General features: G+C 47.1%; 2 protein-coding genes across 4 annotated transcripts in view; both read right to left on the bottom strand.

Moving 5' to 3' along the window:
- LOC119164132 (adenosine receptor A2b-like) overlaps nt 1-8,426 on the bottom strand; it is a 220,400-nt gene extending 211,974 nt beyond the window's left edge. For all 3 annotated transcript variants that reach the window (XM_075871038.1, XM_075871039.1, XM_075871040.1), the window contains exon 1: nt 8,085-8,426. In XM_075871038.1, coding sequence (XP_075727153.1) covers nt 8,085-8,278 — 194 coding nt within the window. In that variant the 5' untranslated portion in view covers nt 8,279-8,426. The remainder of the gene's footprint in view (nt 1-8,084) is intronic.
- Nucleotides 8,427-11,550: 3,124 nt separating this feature from the next.
- LOC142768805 (uncharacterized) lies at nt 11,551-21,074 on the bottom strand. The gene is made up of 4 exons (XM_075871034.1): nt 20,828-21,074; nt 17,758-18,150; nt 15,054-15,143; nt 11,551-14,617 (listed from the first exon to the last, which is right to left on the bottom strand). Exons 1-4 carry the CDS (start codon nt 21,044-21,046, stop codon nt 14,537-14,539), a joined length of 783 nt encoding a protein of 260 aa, XP_075727149.1. The 5' UTR covers nt 21,047-21,074; the 3' UTR covers nt 11,551-14,536.
- Nucleotides 21,075-25,202: the final 4,128 nt, after the last annotated feature.

Below are 25,202 nucleotides of genomic sequence, written 5' to 3'. Positions count from 1 at the left end.
AAGTTGCAGTTAGCATTTTGCTCCCGTCTAATCTTGCTGGTATATTCGTGCATATGCAAAACCTATAGCTGCAGTCCGTGTAGTGGCATTACCTGGTCTCTGCTTAGTCGGAACAGAAGACGAAAAGCACGACCGGAGTCAAGTCTATAAATGCGCTCTTGGTGATCATCCGGATCCTCCCATAGACGTGTCATAGATCTTTTCATATCTTCGGGCAGCAAGGAAGTGATGTCATATCGGGAAAAGTTAGTTGATATCACTTCGCCGTTTTAATGTGCGTCATTTTCGCTTTTGCGTCAATTTGTTCATTCCCAGCTATGCCGCAGAGTCTGGGAATTCACTGCTACGCAACGGTATGTTCGGATTGAAATGCCTCATTAAACATTCATTATGTCACACACCACATGACTGTATGCAGTTTCTTGCTTCATGTAGTTTCTAATTAGCCGAAGTGCCGGCTTGGAGTCGCAAAGTAATGATCGTTTCGCTGTACTCTGCTGTAAAATGTAGCAGGCAGTTTGTCGGGCGACGGTCAGCTCAGCAGCAGTAGATGTCTGGTGTGTTATTTTGGAGCGCTGCACGATTCCCATATGAGACACGGTGAAAGCTGCTGCTGAGGAGGTTTACGTGACAGACCCATCGGCAAAAATTCGCTCTATCATATTCGTACATACAGGCAATATATGACAAAGCGAAATGCTCAAGTCCAGCAGTTGGTATTTTCGACCTCTTTGTGATCCGAGGGATTGAAAGTCGCACGATCGGCTTAGGCAAAGTCCAGAGTGGTGCAGAGTAGATTCGTCAGACTAAGGCTAAAACTAACTCCTTCTTATCCTCAGTCGATACATTGATTGCCCTCTCCCGATGCATAATACAGTTCGCATTGCCTCCTGGATCAGAGGCACTGCTTCGGTGCGCCACCTGGTTTTGTCCCGGCTACGCCGGGCACGGGACTGACTTAGAACGGCGTCGTCGTGTCACACCATGATTCGTGACGTCACGACGCCTCATAGTGACATTGTGATGACGTTGTTATTTTCGTAATCTGCGACCTCATGATGACGTCATGTGGTCATATTGTGATTTCTCACACGACTTTTGTTGACGCTACCGACGCCGTCATTCAATTTTCGTGTTCCATGAGGCACGTAAGGCTTTCCTTTAATTAACTTGTTTTCTTGGCACCCCTAATAGCCGACGTTGACAACACTGTGCCCTTAAACGAGAACCACGGAGTGCCCTCTGGTTTGGGTACGGTGCCCATAATAAGCCCTTATGCACGCGGTTCATATAACGCGTCATTTTTTTTTTCCTTCTTACTTCCCGTAATAACTTTTTTTTACTGCGGTCGCTTATTTTCTCCCGGCTTCGTCGCCGCAAGGTTATGTACCACGAAAACAAAAATTACTTGCCGAGACCCAGCGAATAGCGTGCACGGGCGCTACAATGCTCACGACACAACGCAACAAAAAAAAACAAAAAAAACTGTCCACCGCCCAGTTTTTTCGCAAGGCGCAATTTTCCCGGTTGGTCTCACCCGAAAAAAGGCGTCAATTGCACTGGTGTCGTTTTATGGAAAGCACAATAGCGTACAAAGCCTTTTTTTTTAAGTTGTGCGTGATGCTGTGATGCCACGAGAATATTGCTGACGATCAGGTCAACGACACCGACAACGCCACAATCATTTCACATACGCCTTCACTCCATCGCTTACAAACATTCTCTGTTGCAATCGAGATGAAATGACATCTGTTGAAGTTCGTAAATTTAGGTCTATTCCACGCTGTTAGAGCTCAGGCTCAAAGCGAGATTTCGATTTTGTAATATGCCGATTGCTAGTACTTTTTTGTACAAGGCACAATGAACTCTAGCTAAAGAAAATTTAGCTTCTTAATAGTTACTTTAACATACATGTTTGAAACGCCTGTAAATGGGGCTTTTCTGCAGTATGGCTCTATGTAAAGAAAAGCCTGTTTCCGAAGCAAACTTAAACACTTCGTTTCCAATATTCGTAGTCACATGCTAAACAATCAAGAATTAAATATGAAATATATAAAATTAGTAACTCAACATATTTTGTAGTGACAGTGTAGAAAGACAGGCCAATTTCGTTTAATTTTCAAAGAAAGTACAGGGCTTGAAAATTTCCCAAAAATGAATTGCAGCACAACACAAAAAACTCAAAATCCAAGACACGAAGATAAGACAACATTCCTGTTCTCAGCCGCTCATTCCCTTAATAGCTGAGCGAGCACAGTGTTGCAGTTACTTGTAGTAACTTGCTTCAAAATTGTAGTAACTTGTTTCAATGTTGTAGTAACTTGCTTCAATGTTGTAGTAACTTGCTTCAATGTTGTAGTAACTTGCTTCAATGTTGTAGTAACTTGCTTCAAAAAAATTCCCTCTCTCCTCTACCTTTCATCTCCCCCACTCCCCTGCCATGCGCGGGGTAGCAAATCGGCTGCCTATTGGCTGGTTAACCTCCCTACCGTTCTTTTCCTCCTATTTTCCTTCCTTGCTTCAAAATAATCTATCGTAGTCTAGCACTGGCAGCTACCATTACAGGTGTGCCATATTTCCCTTGTGGAGGAAACTTTACGGCTACATTAGTACAAGGAGGACTACCCGCATGGCAGGTTCGTATGCAGTAATTTTTAATTTTAGTCAGGGGGGGGGGGGGGGGGCACCTCCTTGGCTTAAGTGGGGGCTGGACAGGCAAATGGTTATTTTGCACTACGTATGGATGGTGAAAATTTTCGTGGGGGGGGGGGGGGGGGTTGCCACCCTTTGGCTACGCCCCTGCAGCATGATGTGCAACAGTTCACTCCCTCCATGCCACTCCCCAGAAGGACGAATAATACTGAGTCCCCGAAATGACCAGTCGATACAACCCGTTTACACCTTTCTGTAGAGTAGTGTCTCGTGCAAAATAAGCAAAACTGGACACGGAAAGACTAGTTCCTGGAGAAGTACCAGCATGGAACGTAGTGATCCATTGAAGAAGAATGGCGATTTGGGCTAGTTGATTTGAATTCATGATAATAAGGGTTGCAGTGCGAGCACGAATGTGCTAGAAGAAACAGACGAAAGTCGAGGTACGGAAGGCAAAGAGGACAACTCGTGTCCTCTTTGGGACAAAGAGAGCGCTCGTGTTGTCCTCTTTACCTTCCTTACCTCGACTTTCGTCTGTTTCTTCTAGCACATTCGTGCTCGCGCTGCAACCCTTATTATAGTGATCCATTTTCTCACAAATACTCCACAGAAGGTCAAATCGTAACCAATTACTCCTCAATATGCATGTTTAGTCAATATACCCCATGTAACACACTCTCCTTATACCCCCTAAAAAGGAGGGTTGAGCATACTTCTACACCCAACACTCGAGGGTCTTTCGACACAGTTACACTTATTCAATACCACACGTTCGTCTCTTCACAACGATTTCGTGCGACATGCATGTCGTAACCGCGAAGTGACGAGCATACAAGGGGGTCATTGGTTCCTCGCAACCCGTCATTAAAAAAAAAAAGGCTCGACAATGTATACGCAGAGGACCTATGAACGACCTTCGCACTGAGCATATGCCCACCGCGAAATAGTAAAAAAAATTAAAATACTCGATACATAGGGTCAATGTCACGGTATTACTCTTTCAATGACGTCATTGTAAAGCTATAACTCTATACGATTGCAGACAGATCAAAGAAGAGCATCGAGTTTCGGGCACATGGTCAACGAAGCAGACGACACTTTAGCCCGGCAGACAATCGTTTCGTGTTTCTTGGGGGGCATTCCCTCACCATGCGTTCTGACAGGGCATGCCAGACGAAGCAGACGTAACTTTGGCCGGAAAAAGCGAATTTACGAAACCTGGAAGCGTAAACGCCGAAACTAACAATAGCTGGTAATGAGAAAAAAAGGCGGCGCGATGAAACCGATACACGCCGAAGACATTATCGCTCAAGTGAACCGACACCCACGATTCATTCCATTATGTTTCGCACGCTGCATCGGGTGCAAGAACCGCTCCGCGCAAGTGCAGTGGAATACGCGTCACTGCTTAGCTTCCCTAGGTCACGTGGACAATGACGTCGATCGAACAGACCACAGAAGTGGTTCACTGACACCGCTGGAACAGGCATTACTCGCAGGGAAACGAGACGGCTGAAAAAGGAGCGCTATTGAACGCCGCAGATAAACAGGCTGCGCAAAAATGAAAACCCGTATTGACAGCGGCCGGAGTGCTTTACTACATTACGGAACGCTATCCTCAGAAGTACCAGTTGGGAGGGGTGCTTACTTTGCATGGAGGAATCGGTCAACTTAAGTAAGCGGAACTTCTCTTTTGAAACTTGATTTTTCAAGGCACCATTTTTTTTTTGTTCTGTCCATGAATCTCTGTGAAGAAGGTGACAGCCCGTAATAAAATGGAAAGGGCGTTCCATTGAGGGGGAGGGGGGCATCATCACTGTCAAAACGGAACAGACGAGCTTTTCGGCAAATTCTTGCTGCAAGTTTCAAATGAACCTCTCTATCCATCATTACGATGATGTGGCCAGAATTGAACATCTCCAGGTAGTCACGTAACCTATCAGTCATTACGTCGAACCCGCACCCGGTACTAGTTACTTCGACGAACACTTACTGTTACAGAGCCCATTACACAGTCACCAGACAATATCAGGTTGTCAGCGGAAACTAGAAATAGAGGGTTCATTGCATCTAGGCATATATGAAGAACGCACTGTCAAATAGTATTGCAGTACAAAATAAGTCATAGAAATAGCTCGTTATAGGCCCTACCGGCCAACTTTTTACCACCTCGTGTATGACGTAACGAGCTGCACGAAGCACGTACGTCGTCTTGTACGAAAGATTCAGCCGCGGCATATCGTTCGTTTTCAAGGTGGTCAAACTGAAGAAGTCTGAATTAGCTCGACTGCACGTATACGCACAGTTCACCAAGGAACAAACTCGCTCGCCTGAATGCAGACGCTCGCAAAGCGAGCAGCTTGTGACGCAATATTGACGTCACGGCTCACGAGTGTCGCAGTGTTGCCCGACCCTCCGGCTGCCCGCGTCTTGATAAACAGGTTCAATTGCAAGTGAACTGCTCGAGCAAATGCGCGGCAATTAGCCGATTTGTTTCGGAACGCACGAGGATTAAACCACATAATAGGTTTTATGATCGAAAATCACATGATGTGCATGTGTATTACGTACAGGGGCGAGCATAAGTGTGCAGACCCATGGAATCGCATGGTCGAAAGCGTCGACGAGCTATCTAGCGAAGCCAAGTTGAACTTGCCCTAACGCCTAGTTATGATAAAAGAAGTGCAATAAGTATGAATACATAAATAAATTTGTTTTAACGATAATTAGAATTTATTTAGCTCAATGAAACTAGACTCTGATAAATACTTATCTTTCTCAGCTTGAATTTTCTGAGCTTAGAAATTCAACTTCAATTACTCTCATTGTTTTATTATTATTTGCTCAATTGCACCTAATTATAATCAGGCTAATTTGATGATATTATGATGAAGCATACTTAGAATTTTCCTATGCTTACCTTGACGCTGCCTCTTCAGCTTAGTTATTCATGATTGGCCTTATTATGCCACGTGAAACTCCAGTATGTTTTGTGTGTGTTTGGATATCAGACTAATTAATCAATCTAACGAGTATGTGACCTAATTAACACTACTTAGATATAACTGAGCTTAATTATTATTTGTGCAAGTGACGATTCATTAGTATCTTCCAGGGTTTGGCGCCTCTAGGCACATGGAAAAGTATAGTTGGATTAATTGGCCCTCATAAGTTTTGCCTTATTTGGGCACATTTTGTTCGGCTAAATCGAAGGATAGCGTGATCAACTATGCTTATATGATCTGTCTGTGCGTGTGCTTTTCTCGACCTATATGGGCACATTGAAGCTTTACTGCACTTGACATAAAAACAGCAACCTGTACTGGGCTTAGACTTACACCTGAATTAATCAGGCGATACCGCGTTCAATTAGGCTAGATTAGATTCGACCACACTTAGATTCACTTAACTAGGCTCCTATAGGTTCAACTTCCGTTAACGCGACCAAGGCAAGCTGAGCTGAGAAAATTAATTTTGCGTGCTTGGCTTGAGGTTTTGCGAGCCTGTATACGCTTATTAGTTATGAATCAACCGGCATAAATAACTACGCGATTCTGGCGCTGGAACCCGCGCCGTGGCAGATGCTACGTAAAAAAAAACTAAAAAAAACGGCACAAGTTTGATGGAGCAACGATAGCTACACCCACGTGTCGTTTCGGCTGCAAGCGCGTCGGAGAGAGTGGCATCAGAGGCCAACTGATACGGCGGTATGCGCATGCACACCACAGCAGGCGTCTCGTTGCTAGATTTATTTATTTATTTATTACAAGTACCTACATCGACCATTGGGCATTGTTGTAGGGGGGTTACAGTAGAAAATAGAATACAAAACAGCAAAATTAAAAGTCGATGCCTTCGGTGCGTCGATGCCTTCGGCCACGTGGTCCCGTGGTCTGCACACTGATGATCACGCCTATACGTACGATGCAGGGCAAGCACTGTCTGTGAATTGACTGATTGATGTGTGGGGTTTAACGTCCCAAAACCACCATATGATTACAAGCACTGTCTGGGAATCGATTGATTGATGTGTGGGGTTTAACGTCTCAAAACCACCATATGATTATGAGAGACGCCGTAGTGGAGGGCTCCGGAAATTTTGACCACCTGGGGTTCTTTCACGTGCACACAAATCTGAGCACATGGGCCTACAACATTTCCGCCACGATCGGAAATGCAGCCGCCGCAGCCGGGATTCGATCCCGCGACCAGCGGGTCAGCAGCCGAGTACCCTAGCCACTAGATCACCATGACGGGGCGTGTCTGTGAATTGAAGTAGTGTTCGTGGAACTGGTTGTAAGATACAGTCAGCCCTAAAGCTCTAGGGACCACGATGAAACGGCAAAAGGTGCATAATCGTGCTGCTTGGGTAGAAAGCATTCACTTTAGCTTTACGGTCTGCTCTAAAATGTGCCAACATGTATACTGTGCACCTAGGCCGAATACAGTCACAATTCGCAACGAAATATGACGTTTTCTCAAACGTAGCAGTCCCTGTACACTTTTCGCACCGACTGTACTTCCATGTGCGTCCAAAATAAGTAATCGGAAACAATCATCTTCGCGAGTAATCGAAAGAACCAGTGAAAATATTCTTGATGTTCTATGACCTCGAGTACAGTGCTTGAAACGAAATTAAACGCGACATCGTTAAAAAGCCGGTTTCGCAGGAGTTTCGGGGCCGGCGTCACTGGTTGAGCGGGAAAATTGGCGTTGTCCGGAAACAAAAAAGCGGAACAGATGCAACTAAGTGAATAATAAGAATCTTCGGTTCGAGTAGGAATTGAATCAAGGACTTCTGTGTGGCAAACAGGCGTTCTACCACGAAGCCATGGCAGGGCTTGGAACAGTTTAGGGGAAAAAATACTATATGGATATCAGGTAGCACGATGAGCCTCCTCATAACGCATGCAATATATTGCCTAGTACAAGCGTAGAATCACACCAGGCGTCAAAACGCGTGATAATTTGCGTAACGTTTGCTCGGTATAAAGGTTAACTAATTTAACAGCGAAAAAGCATAACTAATTAGCATTACCAGCAAAGGCGTTAACAAAGTGTGCAGGTGAGCGTGTCGCTTTACGGACACGTATTGTGGGCCTTTCGCTGATTGGCAGAAAGAAGAGTTACGACGTAGTTGACTCTTTGCAAAGGCATTCCAGGGTAGCTTCAAACGTCGAATGTTACGTGCACAAAGGTCACTTTCCTTGCGTAAAGCAACTCGCACCGCGCCTAACCGAAATTCACAATTCGTTCTACGGAGGAGTTGCTTAATGAAACTGCGTCGAAATTAACTTAATGCTCTGCCTTGCCATCTGCAGCCACTTCGCATTGAAACACGAGAACGGGGGCTAGCGAAAAACCTTCTAGAAAACAGAAACCGACGAAAAAAAAAAGATCTTACGCCGACACGTCGGGCGTTTAGCACTTACCTCAGGTGCAGTACTTTCCGTCTTGGTGGAGCCGTTACCGTATAAGCTTCACGAGAACTTCGCCAGAACGCAGAATGTGCAGTGATCGCCCCCGCCATTTTTTTTTCAATCGGAAAAGAAAAAAAACACCCTACAATCATCCACCACTGCCAACGTGCCTGAACACTGCCACGTGTTATCTGAACACGTGACATGACGTAAAACGTTTTTTTCGCAGACTGAGACGGTTCGTACCGAACGAGCAACGTGCCGCGTTCATGAGAAAAAGAATTAAAAAAAAAACAGCAGAGTGCTATTCTGTTTTTACTTTTTACTTTCTTTTGCGATTTCGCAGTCCCGTCATCAGTTCAACGTGCTGTAAGACACGCTCACCGAAGGATTTTCATGTTCCCGCCTGCACGATGAAGGCAGCGCTGCTATAGGCTCGAAAGACAGATAAGAAGGACGACACCTACGAAGCGAGTCTAACTGATTTATCAAAACAAGAATACTAAAAAAGCTGGGGCGAGAAAAAAAAAACAAAAGATAGAGCACTGTGGGTGGACCGCGCATGTGCCGACATCGGTGCTAAGTATCTAGAAAACAGGTGCATTGATCTTTCGAAAGTTTACACAATATCATAACAATACCCAAGATGGAACATGTGGGGCGATTAAGGTTATTTTTGCTTCACTATAAATGCCCCTTGCCTGAGTCACACTTTTTCATCAACCACCAGAGCACTATCGGGGTATCGGTCCCGTTTTCTTCCCATTTCCTCCGGCCATTGCCCCCCGGTGGAAAACGGCGAGAAATGAATGTATATGCTCCAGTACTTTCCGGTTTAAGAGGCGCCTATGAAGGGAGAGTTCACGCATGCGCCAAAACCGCAACAGCGCCTCTCTGCGGCCTTGTCGGTGACGCACAGGCGGCCATTTTGTATGTTTCGGTTACGTGACGTCATCACAACTTTAGCCATACTACTGGCGCCTGAAGTCACCAGGACTTACGCTACGCTTCACGTCGCGCTAGTGTCGATGTCGGTAGGTGCGCTACGCTAAAGTTAACTTGAATGTAAAAATAAAATGCGCTATCGGCATTTGGTGAGCTTTCCGAGAGCCACCTCTGCATACAGGAGATCTGTACGGTGGAGTAAGCTCAGCTTCGAAAAATTGCTATGAGCATCCATTTAAGATATATTTACTGCTAAAAATGCAACTAGACTGACATGTTTGCTTGAATACACGCGGCCACTACAATGACCAAAAGAAAGACAGAGAGAAATAACGTTCATTTAGAAACAGTGTTCCGAGCGAGGCCCGGTGTCACCGTAAGGTGGGACAAAAAGAAAAAAAGTAAGCACTTTTGTCTCACAGGCGCCAACTGTGATGGTGGCAACAACTTCATTAAAAACTCCGGCAAATTCATGGCCTGGGCCTAAAGGTGTTTTTTCTTTTGTTTTTGCCCTGCTTTAGAAGACTTTTACCGAGAAGTGGACTGGACGACGGCAATCACAGACCCCAGACAAGACGTCCAGCTGCAGGATGTCCAGAGGGTCCGTGAACGTGCTGAGAGGCATGGCCTCTCTGTTCCGACATGGGACTGGCCGACGCCCGAATGGGGACCTGCTTAATTCGCCTACTGCCTGACCTCTCAGGATCAAAATAAAGTTGTTTGTCTGTCTGTCTGTCTGTTTTCTTTCTTTTTTTCGAACGCGATACCAAAGAAGCCTACTCTGAGTGTATCAAAGCGGTGTAGCATCAGTATTACAGGAGACTCTTAAAAAGTGTCTTATTCATAATAAATAATTTACGCACAAAGATAACAACATACAGGAGATGTATTGTGAAAGTGGGACCCCTGGGAACAATTTTCGCTAATATTTCTTTTTTCTTATACTGCATTGAAGAATTATCCTCGACGAGAAATTCTTGACGTATATGAAGGGGTAAGTTGTAATAAATTATCGAACAATCTAAGGAGCCACCCGCGAATTTCCTTTGAAAAAAAAAACACAACAACGTGGATCACGCATCACGCGATAGATATATAAATCACGGAAGCGTTGCCCCGGGCAAGCCAGCTATAGCCAGTGGTCGTTCGACTGATACGGGAACCTCGTAATCTACAGAGACGAGCGATTAATCAGCCGACAAAAGCGTATCCTTCAGCGTCCGAACCCTGAATCAATCTGTGCGGTTCAGTTTTGGGGCAAGAGCTGGAATTTGGCGGCCAGATACATCATGGAAGCGTATCATATACGGAAAACAAAGAACGAAGCGATTGTGTCAGTGATATTGCTGTGGTGTTGCACAACGAAGGATGAAAATTAAATTAAATGTTCTACTTTGCATTCGGCATTTTTTATGAGCGTGTATGTGCTTCAGTGCGCTCGCGAATGGTGGTTCTACACTTCATACTTGTTAGAAATTCCGTTTTGTTTGTTTTGATAAAGATAGTTACGAGGTAACCCTTCTCCTGTGGCCCGTGCGTTCTTACACGTCCCGCGCCAAACTTATTCTTCAATTTAAAGGTCGCACGATAATTCTTAATATACGCCGCCACTATATAGACTTGGCCAATACCAAAGAGCTTGCTTTTTTTGTTGTTATTGCGCTTAAAGCTTACGAAAAATGCCTGTCACGGCAACGTTTACGTAATATTCCGTTGTGCAACACAGTTTTCGCAAAACGCCGATCGGCAGAAATTATGAAAACACTGATTCGCTAATTTTTGGTGTCAGACAAACTTTGAATCAATATACTCGTACCAAAAGTGGATTTGGGAAATCGTGTCACGACCACAAGAAACGTATGCGAGCGCTAGGACATGCTAATACGTTAAATTAAACAAGCATAGCCGTAGCACAGAAGCGAGCTTTTTTAAATTTATTTCCCACAGCCCGTCGAACAAAATAATCTACATTAGAGTTCCGTTTCGATTCTGATTAAATGTCAAAACGATTACATTAGTGCGAGGCGTTTCGTGTAGTCGAGATAAACCGGATGAATTTTGACGACCTATGGGTTCAACCTAACCTATCTCTAACTTTTAAAGGGCCTTTAAAGAAAAACTAACGGGAAAGGATGTTTCTAGAGGTACGCTCGTGTGCTTACGTTCAGGCGCCTGCTAAACGAACCTGGAGCATAGAGTAACATATAAAGTTAAGAGAGTACACTCCCATAGGCCCCTGCTGCTGATTTAGGTTCTCAGCGTTCCAAATGGTTGTTGGGAACCTTTGCAACCTCAGAAATCGTATACTACAGTAAAGGGTGTCTCGAAGGCCATATTGTAGGGACTAGGAATTTTATACAGCCTCCGAGACCACTTCTAGGTACATGCTCGTCTCTGAGGCCATACTTTAATTTTTCTTTAACGCCTCGTTTGCATGCATCCATGAGCTTCGTGTAAGCTCCACCGCTATAGCGGCAAGCACACGATGCCGATGTGTGTCTATGCACACGTTTTAATCAAAACATGAAAATCATTGGAGGAGTGACAATTTTTATTTTCAAGTGAAATTCCCGGTAAGCACATGCCCACTTTGTGGATTTTTGATAAATGCAGGCACAATGAGAGGTTAATTGCACTGCGAGACGCTAAAATACAGCTGCCATATCATGATTATAAATTACACACAGGAAATAAGCATATAGCATAAATATAAAAAGACCCACAGGTGAGTAAAACTGCAATAAACGCACACAACTACGCATACAGTGCACAGCGCGACACGTCAGTAGTCGTCTCAGCACTTGACTTCGGCATGGAGCGAAAATAGAAAAGAAAAATGTTGGCTACGTTTTCTTTCCCACCTTCGCACTAATTTTCCCCTGCACGCTTAACATCGCTCTCTTGCGAAAAACAGTCACAAGCAGTTGCCGCAACAAAAACAAATCAATTTTAGGTGTCATGAAAGCTGTTTACGAGGCAGAAGATTATGTCTTAGCTGTAGCCAAGAAACATTTTTCTAGATTCACCACTTCTCTCTCATTGCGCTCATTAGAGCTTTAAGCAATTTTCGAACGGCACAAATAACAATACTTTTCACAAAATCTCATGCATGCAGTTAATTAGAATACATGTACAGTGGTACAAAGAAAACCTAACAACGAGAGCGGTGACTCAATTTCTTGAGCCAAGAAACAATTTCCTCGCAAACGTGCTGCCAAGCATTCCAAACAGTTTTTTTTTTTCGTGCGAAGCAATCCACAAAAACAGTACACGAAGTGAAGAGCACAAAAAAAGATTTCAGCACCGAAAAGCACAATGCCAGAAATGTTAGGTTAAGGCTTCAATGACAAATTCAATACACACTTAACAAAGTATTGATGGTGTTCGTACCTATAGCAGCAGCCAAGCTGAGAGGCAGACGAAACAAGCGAAGACCACGACGCACGCAGGGCACGTTATCGCACATTTTTTAGGGCATATCCCTGCTGCTGCCCGTACTTCTTCATCGCCCTAAATGCTCATGAACACGGAGCGTAACAACGCTGCCATCGCGTGGACGCCTTGTGCACTCCTCTCGCATTCGATCCAGGCCTCGCACCACACAATCGCATACGATAAAGAAAGATTGCGGCCACAATCACAGTCGCAAAACCACGCAGACGTATACAATGCCTCCTATATTTTCTAGAAGGCGTTGACGTATAATGCACTAGAAAAGGTACCGTAGTAAATAACCAGTACACGTGTTTCCTTTAAGAAGTGAGGGATGTGCTGCCATCTTGCGGCTGGCGTGAAGCTGCGTAGCTCCGCCGCTTTTGGCCCCACTCTTGTAATTTTGCCCCGCCACGGTGGTCTAGTGGCTAACGTACTCGGCTGCTGACCCGCAGGTCGCGGGATCGAATCCCGGTTGTGGCGGCTGCATTTCCGATGGAGGCGGAAATGTTGTAGGCCCGTGTGCTCAGATTTGGGTGCACGTTAAAGAACCCCAGCTGGTCAAAATTTCCGGAGCCCTCCACTACGGCGTCTCTCATAATCATATGGTGGTTTTGGGACGTTAAACCCCACAAATCAATCAATCAATCATCAATCAACCCACTCTAGTAATTTTTATGTTACTCTATGCCTGGAGGTCGAAACTTCCAGAGCTCTCCAATTTCCGTGTCCCTCATTGACGTATTATCACGTAGTCGTGACGTTGACGAAAGCAGCAACTGTATGTAGTAGTAGAAAACAACTTTATTAGCAGACTGTATGTTGAAGATGAAACTGTTCATTTGGCCGAACTTGTGGCCGGTCAAGGAAAAAGACAGATTACCGTGATACGCACTGGCATTGATAGCGGCGGGCAGAGCGTCGGCCGTCAATTAACTTACAAGCGGTGACGCGCGTCGGAATTTACGCATGTGCCAACGAATATTCTGGCGTTATCGCTAGCGGCTGCGTACAAGTTCCAGAAGACTTTGTATTGTCCACGTCGTTCGCGTAATCACATCGGAATGTTCAAAGATTATCTCGATGGTTCTTCGTCAATCGGCCTGGTTGCGCAAGTAAGCACTTACACGTGTAATGGGGCGATAACAGAACTTGGGAAAGACATGATGATTTTGTCACGTAAAACCTCAACAATTCTTATTCCTGGAGGGTGTTGCCCTAAACCGCTCTTACCTCAAAGACAGGATAGTAGTTCCATTTTCTCAATGACCAGTGGCGGATCCAGCGGGGGGGGGGGGGGGGGGGTTATAGGGCAATCGCCCCCCTCCTCAAAGCCTGTGTCAGCTACCCCCACCCCCTTCTTCAATGCCTATATCGTCCACCTCCTATCATCGATTAGGACCAATGAGCAGGGCCACTACGAGCACACATTAGCAGTATTGATGCTGGTATTGGCTGTGATTGGGTTCTTGTCGAGATAGTAACTACAAAAAAAGGCCGTCCCTTCCCCGGTTTTGCATCAAGCGACCCCCTAAAATGAGTGGCTGGATCCGTCCCCATCATTGACTACACCATTCCTACATGGGCTATCTCCTCCTCACCACTTATTTCTTCATAAAACACGTGCACAATTCCAGCACTTTGCCTATCAGGATTTCGCATATTTGGGGGCTAGACGGCATCACGTCGTCGCACGCTGTCAAAAAACGCACTGAGTGAAGCTAAATCAGTTGATCGCGCACAATAGTCGCGCGACACAAGGCAGACCTGGCGTGTGACTGCGTCGCCAAGGAGCGCGTAAACGAGAACTTGCAAGTGATATTCCTCGTGTATGGACTAATGAAGAGCTTATTCCCCCATGACGTCACGTAAACGGAATGCACGGCGTCAAGAATTGTGCCGAAAAGGCTGGAAACGCGCTCGCTATCTTTGCATTTTTTCCGGGGTTGTTTAAGGGGCCCTTTAAACGTGTACTTAGTCAAATGCACGTGTGTTATTGCAGTGCGATCGCTATCATCATCATCATCATCCTCCCCAGGGTGAAGTGCGATTTCTATGAAGAGGAGTAGCCGCATGGCGGGGCCTGCCTAATGCTGACATCTGGGTGTGTCGGATTTTCGGCCGGTCTGGACGACGATGAGCGAGTACGTCATCACCAGGCCAATGAACTGCAGGGAGAGAGAGAGAGACAGAGTGACAGCAGGTTAAAAGTATGGATGTTAACGACATAGAAGTATTTAGTTCGCTACCCTGTACTGGAGAAGAAAAAGAAAGGCAGAGATAACGGGCAAAAGAATAGTGAACAAGAGAACATAAGCACACCGAGTAGTGTACAATAAGCAAATGGAAGTACGCGGGCGTAATCATCGCGGGATGAATCATCGCGGGATAATCATCGCGGGAATCATCGCGGGTGAAATGTATTCAAGTAAAAACCCACCAGTCCAGCTTTTCAGCACTGACAGCAACAGAGATGAAAGTGACTTGTAATCGAACCCGTGCCCTCTAGCTTAGCAGCGCATCACCAGAGCCGCTAAGCCACACCGGTGATTTCATCGTGAACGATAGCTCAATTTGTACAGTCGTTCTGTAGGGTTCACGTACCGTGGTCAGCATGGGTCTGTCAACGGTGAAGAAGCCGTGCCCAGTGAAGCAGAGCTGCTTCTCGTCGATGGTCAGGCTGAAGATCTCCACCTAAATACAGTGAAATGAATGAATGAATGAATGAATCCGTTCATCTCAGTATTCTTACGCTGCAGTCACGTGGCATTTCCCTTCAGACAGACTTCTTGCTGACGCCATCACCTTCGCAACTGCAGCGCCGTCTACATCACCTCACGCAGTTCGCTAGCATGTGTGATTGTGCCCGAGGCTGCACACCGTACGTGCTGTTGGTGAGGAATTTAATCACAATGCAGACGCCCGAATTACTCCGATTGCCGAGTCTCGCGTGTTATCAGTACCACTCGAAACTCCCGCTGGAACTTACACGGCCATTCGCACATACCACATTGGTGTGACGGTGGAGTGGAACGCTGGGTCGAGGCTGCGTTCTTCCCCACGAAAACTCGACAGCCGAACCTTCGTATCATATATGCGCTGGATATATAACCTAGACACCGTTTATTTCACCATTTATGAAATAAAATTGGTCACATTGTCATTGCATGACACACTGCGGTAGTGACACAACAGCGTTAGCTACCACTCTTTTACAATACTCTCGCCCTATTCCTTAAATCTGTGGTGCGTGTTACTCGGAAGTTTCATGCTTTTTGTGCGAGCGCATTCAGCTTCTTTTCTGTATTACGTGCGTTGCCTTTTTTGCAATGCAAGTTCCACCTGTACTTTATTTTATTTATTTATTTTTATATACATACTGCAGCTTATTAAGGGACAACAGGAGTGGGCGTACATACAAAAAATACACGCAGAAATATGTGATAGGCATAGATTGTAACATGATGCAGAGAAACTATACACCAGCAACTGCGTTTAGATGTTGAAAAAATTGAATACATACAAACCTCTGCAGATAAATTCCATTGTTCAGTCGCGCAGGAAAGAAACTGCATTTGAAAGCCTTAGTGCGTGGGTGAAATAGCCTAATGTTTGATTTATAAGCTTTAGATGATGATTGATTGATTTGTGGGGGTTAACGTCCCAAAACCACCATTTGATTATGAGAGACGCCGTAGTGGAGGGCTCCGGAAATTTTGACCACCTGGGGTTCTTTAACGTGCACCCAAATCTGAGCACACGGACCTACGACATTTCCGCCTCCATCGGAAATGCAGCCGCCGCAGCCGGGATTTGAACCCGCGACCTGCGGGTCAGCAGCCGAGTACCTTAGCCACTAGACCACCACGGCGGGGCTGTAGTTGATGACAGGCAAGCAGGCATTAAAAGGCAGGGATCAGAAAGGTAACAAAGGTAGTTTTCATATGAGTGCAAAATCTTTAGATTTTACGTGCCACAGACTTGAAAAAAGTGGCAGGTTTAATCTTGCAGGTTTAAACGGCCCTACAGTGAGTGTCTGGCAACAGCTTTGATAACTGTTTCATTACTTGAGCTTGTGGTATATGAGAACACACTTTTTTCTAGTAAACATCCAATTCAAGTAGAAGTTCAAGGCAAGATGGAAGCTTGAAGTGACGAAAAATATCAAAAGGTGTCGCTGGAGTGAGCATTTTGACAAGTCGTCGTGTCTTTCTTTAGCAAAGCTAAAACGACCAACTATTGCGCATGCGTGTGTATGTTTTGTGCACCTTACTGGACAGCAATCATCGGTCTTCAGGATGGTCCAAACGGAGTCCCTTCCCTTCACCGGGCGGGTTCACTTACTTCTCGCCCACCATCGAACAGCATTGCCCGGACTGTGGAAAGGCGCGTATTGCCCTTTACCTGGCGTGCTCTGGCGATGTCCCGCGTTACGTGACGCTTAGTTTAACAAAGAAGAGGGTTGTAAGGAAGCCCTAAACTGTGTTGACCTATCGGTTCAACTTCAGGCTGTCCAGAGGGCCTGCGAGAGGGCGGAGGGCCGTGGTCTTACGGTCTCTATACGTGAAAACGGCCCGCGGCGGCTATGGATTCCTCCTAAAACAGGGCGTCACAACGCAGTTACTCAGGGCCACAATAAAGTCATTTGTCTGTCGGCCCGAGGGCACGAAACATGGCATTGGCGTAGACAGATGAAATGGGGGGGGGGGGTAAATTTTGTCCTGCGATCTTTAAACTACGATGTACGAAAGCGCAGCCTTGAATAAAACAGGTCTGCTTCTGTAAACGTTGGCTCCAGCAACACCCCGTTTTGCAGGGAATTTCAGGGGCAAAGCTCCTAAGGGCGTGGGTCTGTACATCCTTCGTCGTTGTCGTACGTAGCCACCGGTATGCAAGATGGGAGATGGCGGTACTTGGAATGTCCACTAGATGGACGCACGTACGGACGGATGGACAGGCAGACTAGCAGACGGACGGACAGATGGACGGACGCACGGATGGCCGCGCGGACGGACGGAAGTGAACTAACGCACGGACGGAAGCACGGACGGGCTGACGGACGCTTCGCCCCACTCGTCATCACTCTGTGGATATGCTTTTATTTTTATTTTTCTCCCTCTTTCAGAGACCGTAGTGAGGGTGTCAGAATCTAGGGGTGTGCAAACCAGAGTGCCATCGCAACTGGGGTTGGGAGAGTGCTGGTTTAGCTTGGGTGAGAGCTAGTGCTGGAGTGGCTTGAGGGGGAGGGGGGGGGATGGTGCCCGTTTCTGCATCGCTATGCCCACGCGCATACGAACCGCACACGCACCTGGTAGGTAACCGTTGGGGGAAGGTCGATGACGGATGCCGAATCGAGCACGGCCTTGAGCTTCAGCGCCTGCTCCTTGATGTCGCCGGCTGACAGGGAGGCGTAGGCGATCGACAGGCACGCGAGGATCGAGTACGCGGTCGTGGCCAGCAGCTTGTGCGTGGTGGTGTGTCTACTGACCACGGCGTAAGCCATGATGCACATCACGATCGCCGAGATGACGAAGTTTACCACCACGGCGCAGCGCAACCACTCGTCCACCTTGCGAACGATCTTGACCACGGACGCCATGCTAGCGCGGAGCCTGTCTACGGCTATCGCCAGGTGGCGCGTCGAACGCTGATGCTGCAGATCAGAGCCAGAATCGCAGAGTAACTCCCGCGTGCGGTCCACCTGCGAAGGGTGCAGAGAGGAATTTTTTTATATATTATAGAGGCGCAAAAAGAACAAAGACAAGAAAGTGCACAACTTGTCTGTCTTTTTTACACTTCATAGTAATGAATCAGTACAAACTAGCTCGCTTTTTTTTTTTACTGAGGAAGTAGCAACTGTGAAATGAAAGGTGGGGTGGTTTGCTGCGACGCGTAAGAAAATACGGCTCAACGCCACATTGTAAGGAGCTAGATGAATAAAACAAGAATAACTCACAGTGCCATTAGGAAACGTTCGCCACTGAGAGCAAACACGAAAGTCTGTGGCTGGGCAGGCGGGGGGAGGGCATTCTTAGTTGCAGGCTTCTCGGTGACTAGTGAGGGTGGCAGCCCCCGCTAATCACCGAAAAGGAGGGGGCGGAACATCTGTCCCATACTTTGACTTAGTGGGGGGGGGGGTGCTAACTGTCACCCCCCTTCCTTTCTGATGCCTGCGCGTGCACGTTTATGCCAATGATCGTGTTTTTCATATTGTCAGCATATCAGGAGAACGGCCGATGATTCTGCCAACGGGAAACGTGGCACTATATGAATAACGTGGCACTACGGTGAACGTGGCAGTTTCCAGAGGCCTCAATTCAGTACTGGAAGCCTCTGGAAACTCCTACCATTAGGTGTCCTTTTAACGTATACACTCAAATTGAACAAGGTTCTGCGCAAAGGAAACACAGACACGTAAGTCAACGAGAACGGGTGCATATAGCTGCCCCGATTTTTAAAAGCGAAGCATTTCTTTGCGTTCTTCAAGAACTTTTGGCGTCTATCTATCTATCTATCTATCTATCTATCTATCTATCTATCTATCTATCTATCTATCTATCTATCTATCTATCTATCCGCCAACATCTCGGTGTTCTTATGATCACCCCCTCAACTTGGGGTACACCACAATTAGTTGGGAGGATAAGATTGTTTGGCGAATATGACGCGCTGATCATTACATAAATAATGTCACAACCTCGTCGCGTGCGTCGTCAAACACTTTCCAGAAAACAGTGGCACATACCTAAGGCGGGTACGTGCCACTGCTTTGCGGGCATGTGATAGAGGTGACAGACATAACTTAAGAACGGCAAGAACACACATGGGCAACTCTAACGCTACCATGGGCATCGTTGACCAGACTAATGCAAACAATAAATGCCAGTGTCCCTGCAGGAATCGAACCCTAGAATCCTGCGCGACAATGAAGTATTCTACCACAGAGCCACGCCATTCCTCGGATATACTTTTCAAGTAGACCCTAATCTTCTTGTAACGTCAATTGTGGTTGGCGTACTGGCTATCCGATTTTGTAAACACCACATACGTACTCCTATGATACAGCCGTCATGTCGGGTTAACATAAATTGTAGTCAGGCGTCATCCGTTGGAGTTGATTTGTGTAGCATTATGAGGGCTACCATCACCGCGCGCACCAGCGCAAACACCAGCACTTCATATCAGCTTACCCCTTCTGGTGTTGCTAATATCCATGTTGCTGCTGGCATCGTCACACAACTGTAAACAACCGCTAATATAAAACATACGTGGCTGTTTGACATTTGTGTGTGCATAGATTTGTGCAGATATTTAGCGCCACTTCATAACGTGTCGCTCAATAAAAATAAATAAATAACCCCGTTCACCCTCCACCCGCACGCTTCGTATAACATGCATCGATTCCCAAGGTACGTGGGATCTGCCAATTTCTTTTTTTTTATTTCACGTCGAACGGTACACGTGTCTAACATTTCGCCTCTATCAAAAAACGGTCGCTGCAGCTGGCATCGAACCCATGACCTTCGTGTCAGTAGCCGAAAACCGTAACCACAGTACCACCGAGGCGGACCACTGGTGCGTATTCACCTTTTCATAAACGCCTCCCTGGGCGCCGCCATAGCCCTCCTAGGGCTGTGCAAATTGGCGCGTCCCCTCGAAGATGCACTGACAACGCTGCGCCCTAAGCCTTTGTACTCCCGCGCACAGCCCATCATGGCGGTGTTTTTTCCTTCCTGTGAAAAGGTGTATAGCTGCCCCAATTTTTTTTTCGTTTCAACTTATTTTGAAAAATGGGAGAGGCCTTTACCCTGCAGTAGGTGTAGTCGGGATGATTATTATATTAGAGAGTTTTAGTACTGCGGAATGGTACTACGTACGCATCACGCAAGCGCCTTGCGTTACGTGGCGTCGTTTGCCACTAATCGGCTTTTAGTACTCCGTAGTACCCGCGTACGTAACGAGCGTGAAGCGTGTTGCGCCATCTGGTATATCAAAATAGAAGCACGTGTTGTTGACAGCCAATGTGAGCCAATCCAAGTGTTATAGCCAGATTATGGCCATATTTTAAGTCACAGAGCCGGTCAGTGCCGCCATTTTGCCGCCAATGCCGCCATTTTGCAAAACTAAGTCTCGCGCTGTCGCGAACTTGTTCGAGAGCGACGCGATCACCTCATACGTACGCACGCACGCACGCATCTCATGCATGCGTACGTAGCGGCTGCGTACGTAATGCGATACGTGCGCGTTGCGGTGTGCGGATGCGCACTACGCAGAACGTGGCGTCCTTACGTACACAACGCCGCCACGTACGCTGCGTACGCAGTACTAAAACTCTCTATTTATGGTGACAATTACGTGCAGCGTGCATGTACACCCACCTGGAACCGGACGTAATGTGAGAGCACGACGCAGAAGTACCTCTCGATGATCACGACCATAGACTCGATGACTCCGTAGTAGAGCGAGAACACGCCGCTCGTGGCGGCCAGCACTTGAGGCGCCGGCGTCTCCTTCACCACCTCGTACACGGCCAGCGATCGAGTGAAACCGAAAAGCAACACGACACCGGCGAACGCGATCCATTTCAGGCGGCGCATCCACCAGAACCTGCTGTTCTCTTCTCGGAATCTGGAAAGAAATCTTCATTTTTAAAACTGTGGAAGTATCTTTTTTTTTTCATTCGCAAAAGCTCATCTCATTAGTGCACCATCCCGCGATTCACGAACGGCGCAATAGTGGTCGTAAAATTGGGGCGGAGGGGAGTTATACCACCGAAATTTCTCGATTTTGCATGCGTTTGCATACGCGAACTCATACGAATACACACACGTGCATAATGAATTACGTTTAATGGTAATAATTGTCGGCGAAGCTGCGGTACGTATTATGAGGTGCGCCGCATTGTACCTACAGAGCTCCGGAAGTTTTGACAATCTGGTTTTGTTTGACGTGGACCTAAATCCAAGTATACGGGCTCCAAACACTTCGCCTCCATCGAAATGTAGTTGCCACAACCGGGATTCGATACCGCAATCTTCGGGCACGCAGTCAAGCGGCGAAACTACTACCATGGCGAGTCCTCGTCGTAATTTGTCAAACGTATACCTGAATCCGATGGAGCGTTCCAGACGCTTGAGGTCTCGCAGAGCCTCGACGAAGACGCGATTTCCGACGACGATGAAGCCGAGGTTGTTCAGGACCTTGGCGCCGACGAGTACCTGCAGCGCAATGTAGAGTTTCTCGAAGAAGTCCTCGGCGTCGACGGCCTGTCCAAACACTCGGACCCTGCACAGGTAGGCCTCCAACAGTATCGCCAATATGGCAGTGACCGCTACGTACGCGCTGTACCAGCTGCAGAAGACCACTTGGGAGCACTCGAAGTCGACGCTTCGCCAAGCGTTCGGAACAAAGAAGCAGCCGAAGAAGCGAGCGATCCGGGCATAGATGAGAAAACATTGCTCAGCAAAGGAAGTCATCGTATATGTGGAGTCTCGAGCGAAGAAACGCTCTACTGCCTACGACAATTGCGTCTAGAGCGGCTCTCGAACGTCGGTGCCTTTTGCGAACAGGCACACGTAGACGTCGGCGCTGCCGTCCAGAACTTTCAGGAAACACCTTACTGCAGGGCACACGAAAAGCCACACTGCATTATGGTCTCCGCCTACATGAGAAGAAACACTGTGCAACCTTACGACAGTTGTGTCTAGAACGTTCTCGAACGTCGCGACCGTCTTCGAAGGGGCACACACAGGCGTCGGCGCTTCCGTCTAGAACTTTCAGGCGAAGCCGTACAGCAGGGCAGACGAAGGGCAACACCGCATTATCAAGTCCGTCTACACGAAAAGAAACACTGTACAGCCTACGACACTTGCATCCAGAACGCTTTCGAACGATGCCAATATCTGCGAAGATGCGCGCGTGGAAGTCAACGCTCCCGTCCAGAACTTTTAGGCGATGCAGTATTGTGGGGCAGACGAAGAGCAACACTGTGTTATGAACATTCTACCCTTGCTTCGGTAAAAAAAAAATCATAGGCGATTCATGCAGTACGAATGAAGTTCTCTGTGAAGTAGCGCGTAGGTGATTGTGTAGAACTGTCTATAGAGTACTGTATTGAAGGGCGGGCGAACAGTAGTAACAAGACGTTGTGGGTGCTAGCTCTTCATGCTTAATACAAAAAGCTTACTTGCGAGTCGCACGATAGGTATACACTCCCACGAAGTGGCGTGTACAGACCTCGACGTTTCTATACGAGCGCTTTTAACAATTGGAATATGGAGGGGGATAGGAAATGAAGTATAGCGTTATGGACGCAAGCTACGCGTTTCAAAATCTTTCCTAGACAAGTCACGAGGTATATGGCATCTCCAGCAAAGCGGCGTTGGTACAGTCCTCGACACTTCTGTATAGAACGCTCTCGGATAGTGAGCTGCAAACGAGGTTCTGCCAGAACCGTGCGACGTGCCGGTTTTAACTGACTCACCCAACCAAATCTCAAGTCTCCTTCAGTTGTGACATGTAAAAGGCGAATCGGCCTACAGCCGCCACAGAGAGTGCGATTCTGTGCTTTGAAGAATATCGATGAGGTAAAACAAGACATGAACTGAGCCGGATGCTGTCAAAAGTTTTGGCCTTTGTGTCCAATGGACGAAAATGCTGTCCCACCAAGATACGTGATTGGTCGGTATGACGCAAGACGTGCCCAAAACGTATGTGCTGTTCATCAACTCTTCCGTTTATTATGGGGGAAAAAAAGTGGGTCACCTGTGGCCGTAACTGTTCGAATGCTTTGCTCGTTTTACCTTGACGGTGACAGAATGTTTTTGAAGGTGGCATAAATGCACGTCTGCCATTCGCGAAGTCATCGATATCGACGGCAGCTTATTACTCCAAGTTTCCACGTCCTCACGCAATTTGACGAAGGGCATAGCGAGAAATGGCGTGACACTGTATATGCTACACTATATCGCCGATATACACAACTGATCGATCTCATATACTTAGCTACAGTTATGCTGAAGAGGGGTGTTTTGAAGGACCATTTGGCACATGATTCTGCGAGGGAACAACGCTAGAACGGAGTAAAAAAGGAGTAAAACGGAGGAACAGACAACACACACGCTGACGAACAAATGTGCACAAGTTTATTGCGATCATTTCCGCACTGTTTCCTCGCAGTACAGCTATGTTATATCGGCACTACCTGACACCATTGCGTGGCCAAGGGGGAGGGAAGTTGGGGGGTTCAGACCCTCTAGAACCCCGAAATACCTTGGGTGAGCTTGTTTATACACGCGCGCGCCCATAAATCCACTGTCTGGATACGCACACACGTATCCAGACAGTGATTGGAAGTAGAACCCCCCTCCTCCCCCCTTGAAAAAAGTTCTGCCTACGCCACCGAATCTGACACACTACTTCCAGAACATATCAGGTTCGCTCCCTTTAAAATCAATCTCATTGAAATTAAATGGACCGTGCACATTACCGGTATCAGGGAGTTTTAGAACAGCAACACCGCGAGCCCTTGCGGTGCGGTTGCTGCCACTGAGCATGCGTCGTAACGTGAGCCGCCGTTCGCGGCCCGCCCGCAAAAAATCCGAAATAGCGGGTGGCACGTGCGGCCCACGAAGTGATAGGTGTAGCTTCCGTGCATTTGGGTTCGCGGTCGGGGCGGAAGTCCTTATAGACTTCTCCCTAGGGGGAGCAAACGCTATTCTAAAGCTCATTTGGCACCCGCAACTAGAGCAACGCCCGTAACACCTGCAAACGTTATTATAAAACCCCTTTCGTCAAAAGACGCTGCCGATGGGTGGTAGAGGCTCCTTAGAACACGCGAGAGAAACATTACGGAGCAGAACGCGGCCAGGAATTAATAATTCTCAAAATTCATTCCCTCTTCGTTCTACAAATGACGTCACATACCCACATTCATGGTCATTGGCTCATTTGAGCATCGTGGGCTGCGTAGTTACTGCTGCCCCCGCGCACTTTCGCCATCACACTCATAATAAGCCACGCGTTTGAAGAAAAAGAAAGAAAACCTGGGGAGGAGCGAAGCATGTCGGGAAGGGTGTTTCAGATCCACCAGCGCCGTCGGCTATTCGTTAGGCCTCCTTCTGTTGCCTTCATTTCTTTTGTGGTCTGGTGCGAAGGCAGTGAGATTCGCTCAATCTTTGTGGCGCATAACCCGTTCTGTGATCGACGTGACTACGAGACACGCCGTGACGGAATTGGAAGCCGACAAGCCGCACTCCTAAGGTTGCTTCGCATCTAAAAGTGCTCATGACGCGCGCGTGACGTAACTTCTTGCCCACATGTCACACCTCCCTGCTTAGCTTTCAGCGCGTTCGTCAGGACGAGAGAAGAGGGAAAGCAATTACGGCCAGCGACCAATCTGTGCTCTTACTTGACACGTCCTGAAAAAAAAAAATCCACGCATCTCTGCGAAGTGAATATCCTGATGAGTGGACAAAGCTCTGGGTATCGTATAGCAACCATATGTTGGCTGAGCGTTTGTGTGTGTGTGTGTGTGTGTGTGTGTGTGTGTGTGTGTGTGTGTGTGTGTGTGTGTGTGTGTGTGTGTGTGTGTGTGTGTGTGTGTGTGTGTGTGTGTGTGTGTGTGTGTGTGTGTGTGTGTGTGTGTGTGTGTGTGTGTGTGTGTGTGTGTGTGTGTGTGTGTGTGTGTGTGTGTGTGTGTGTGTGTGTGTGTGTGTGTGTGTGTGTGTGTGTGTGTGTGTGTGTGTGTGTGTG

This window comes from Rhipicephalus microplus, chromosome 8 (genome assembly GCF_043290135.1).
Source record: "Rhipicephalus microplus isolate Deutch F79 chromosome 8, USDA_Rmic, whole genome shotgun sequence".
In the NCBI taxonomy this organism is placed as follows: Eukaryota; Metazoa; Arthropoda; class Arachnida; order Ixodida; family Ixodidae; genus Rhipicephalus; species Rhipicephalus microplus.
The sequence above is the reverse complement of the archived record's forward strand: the minus strand, read 5'-3'. Positions and strand labels throughout refer to the sequence as shown.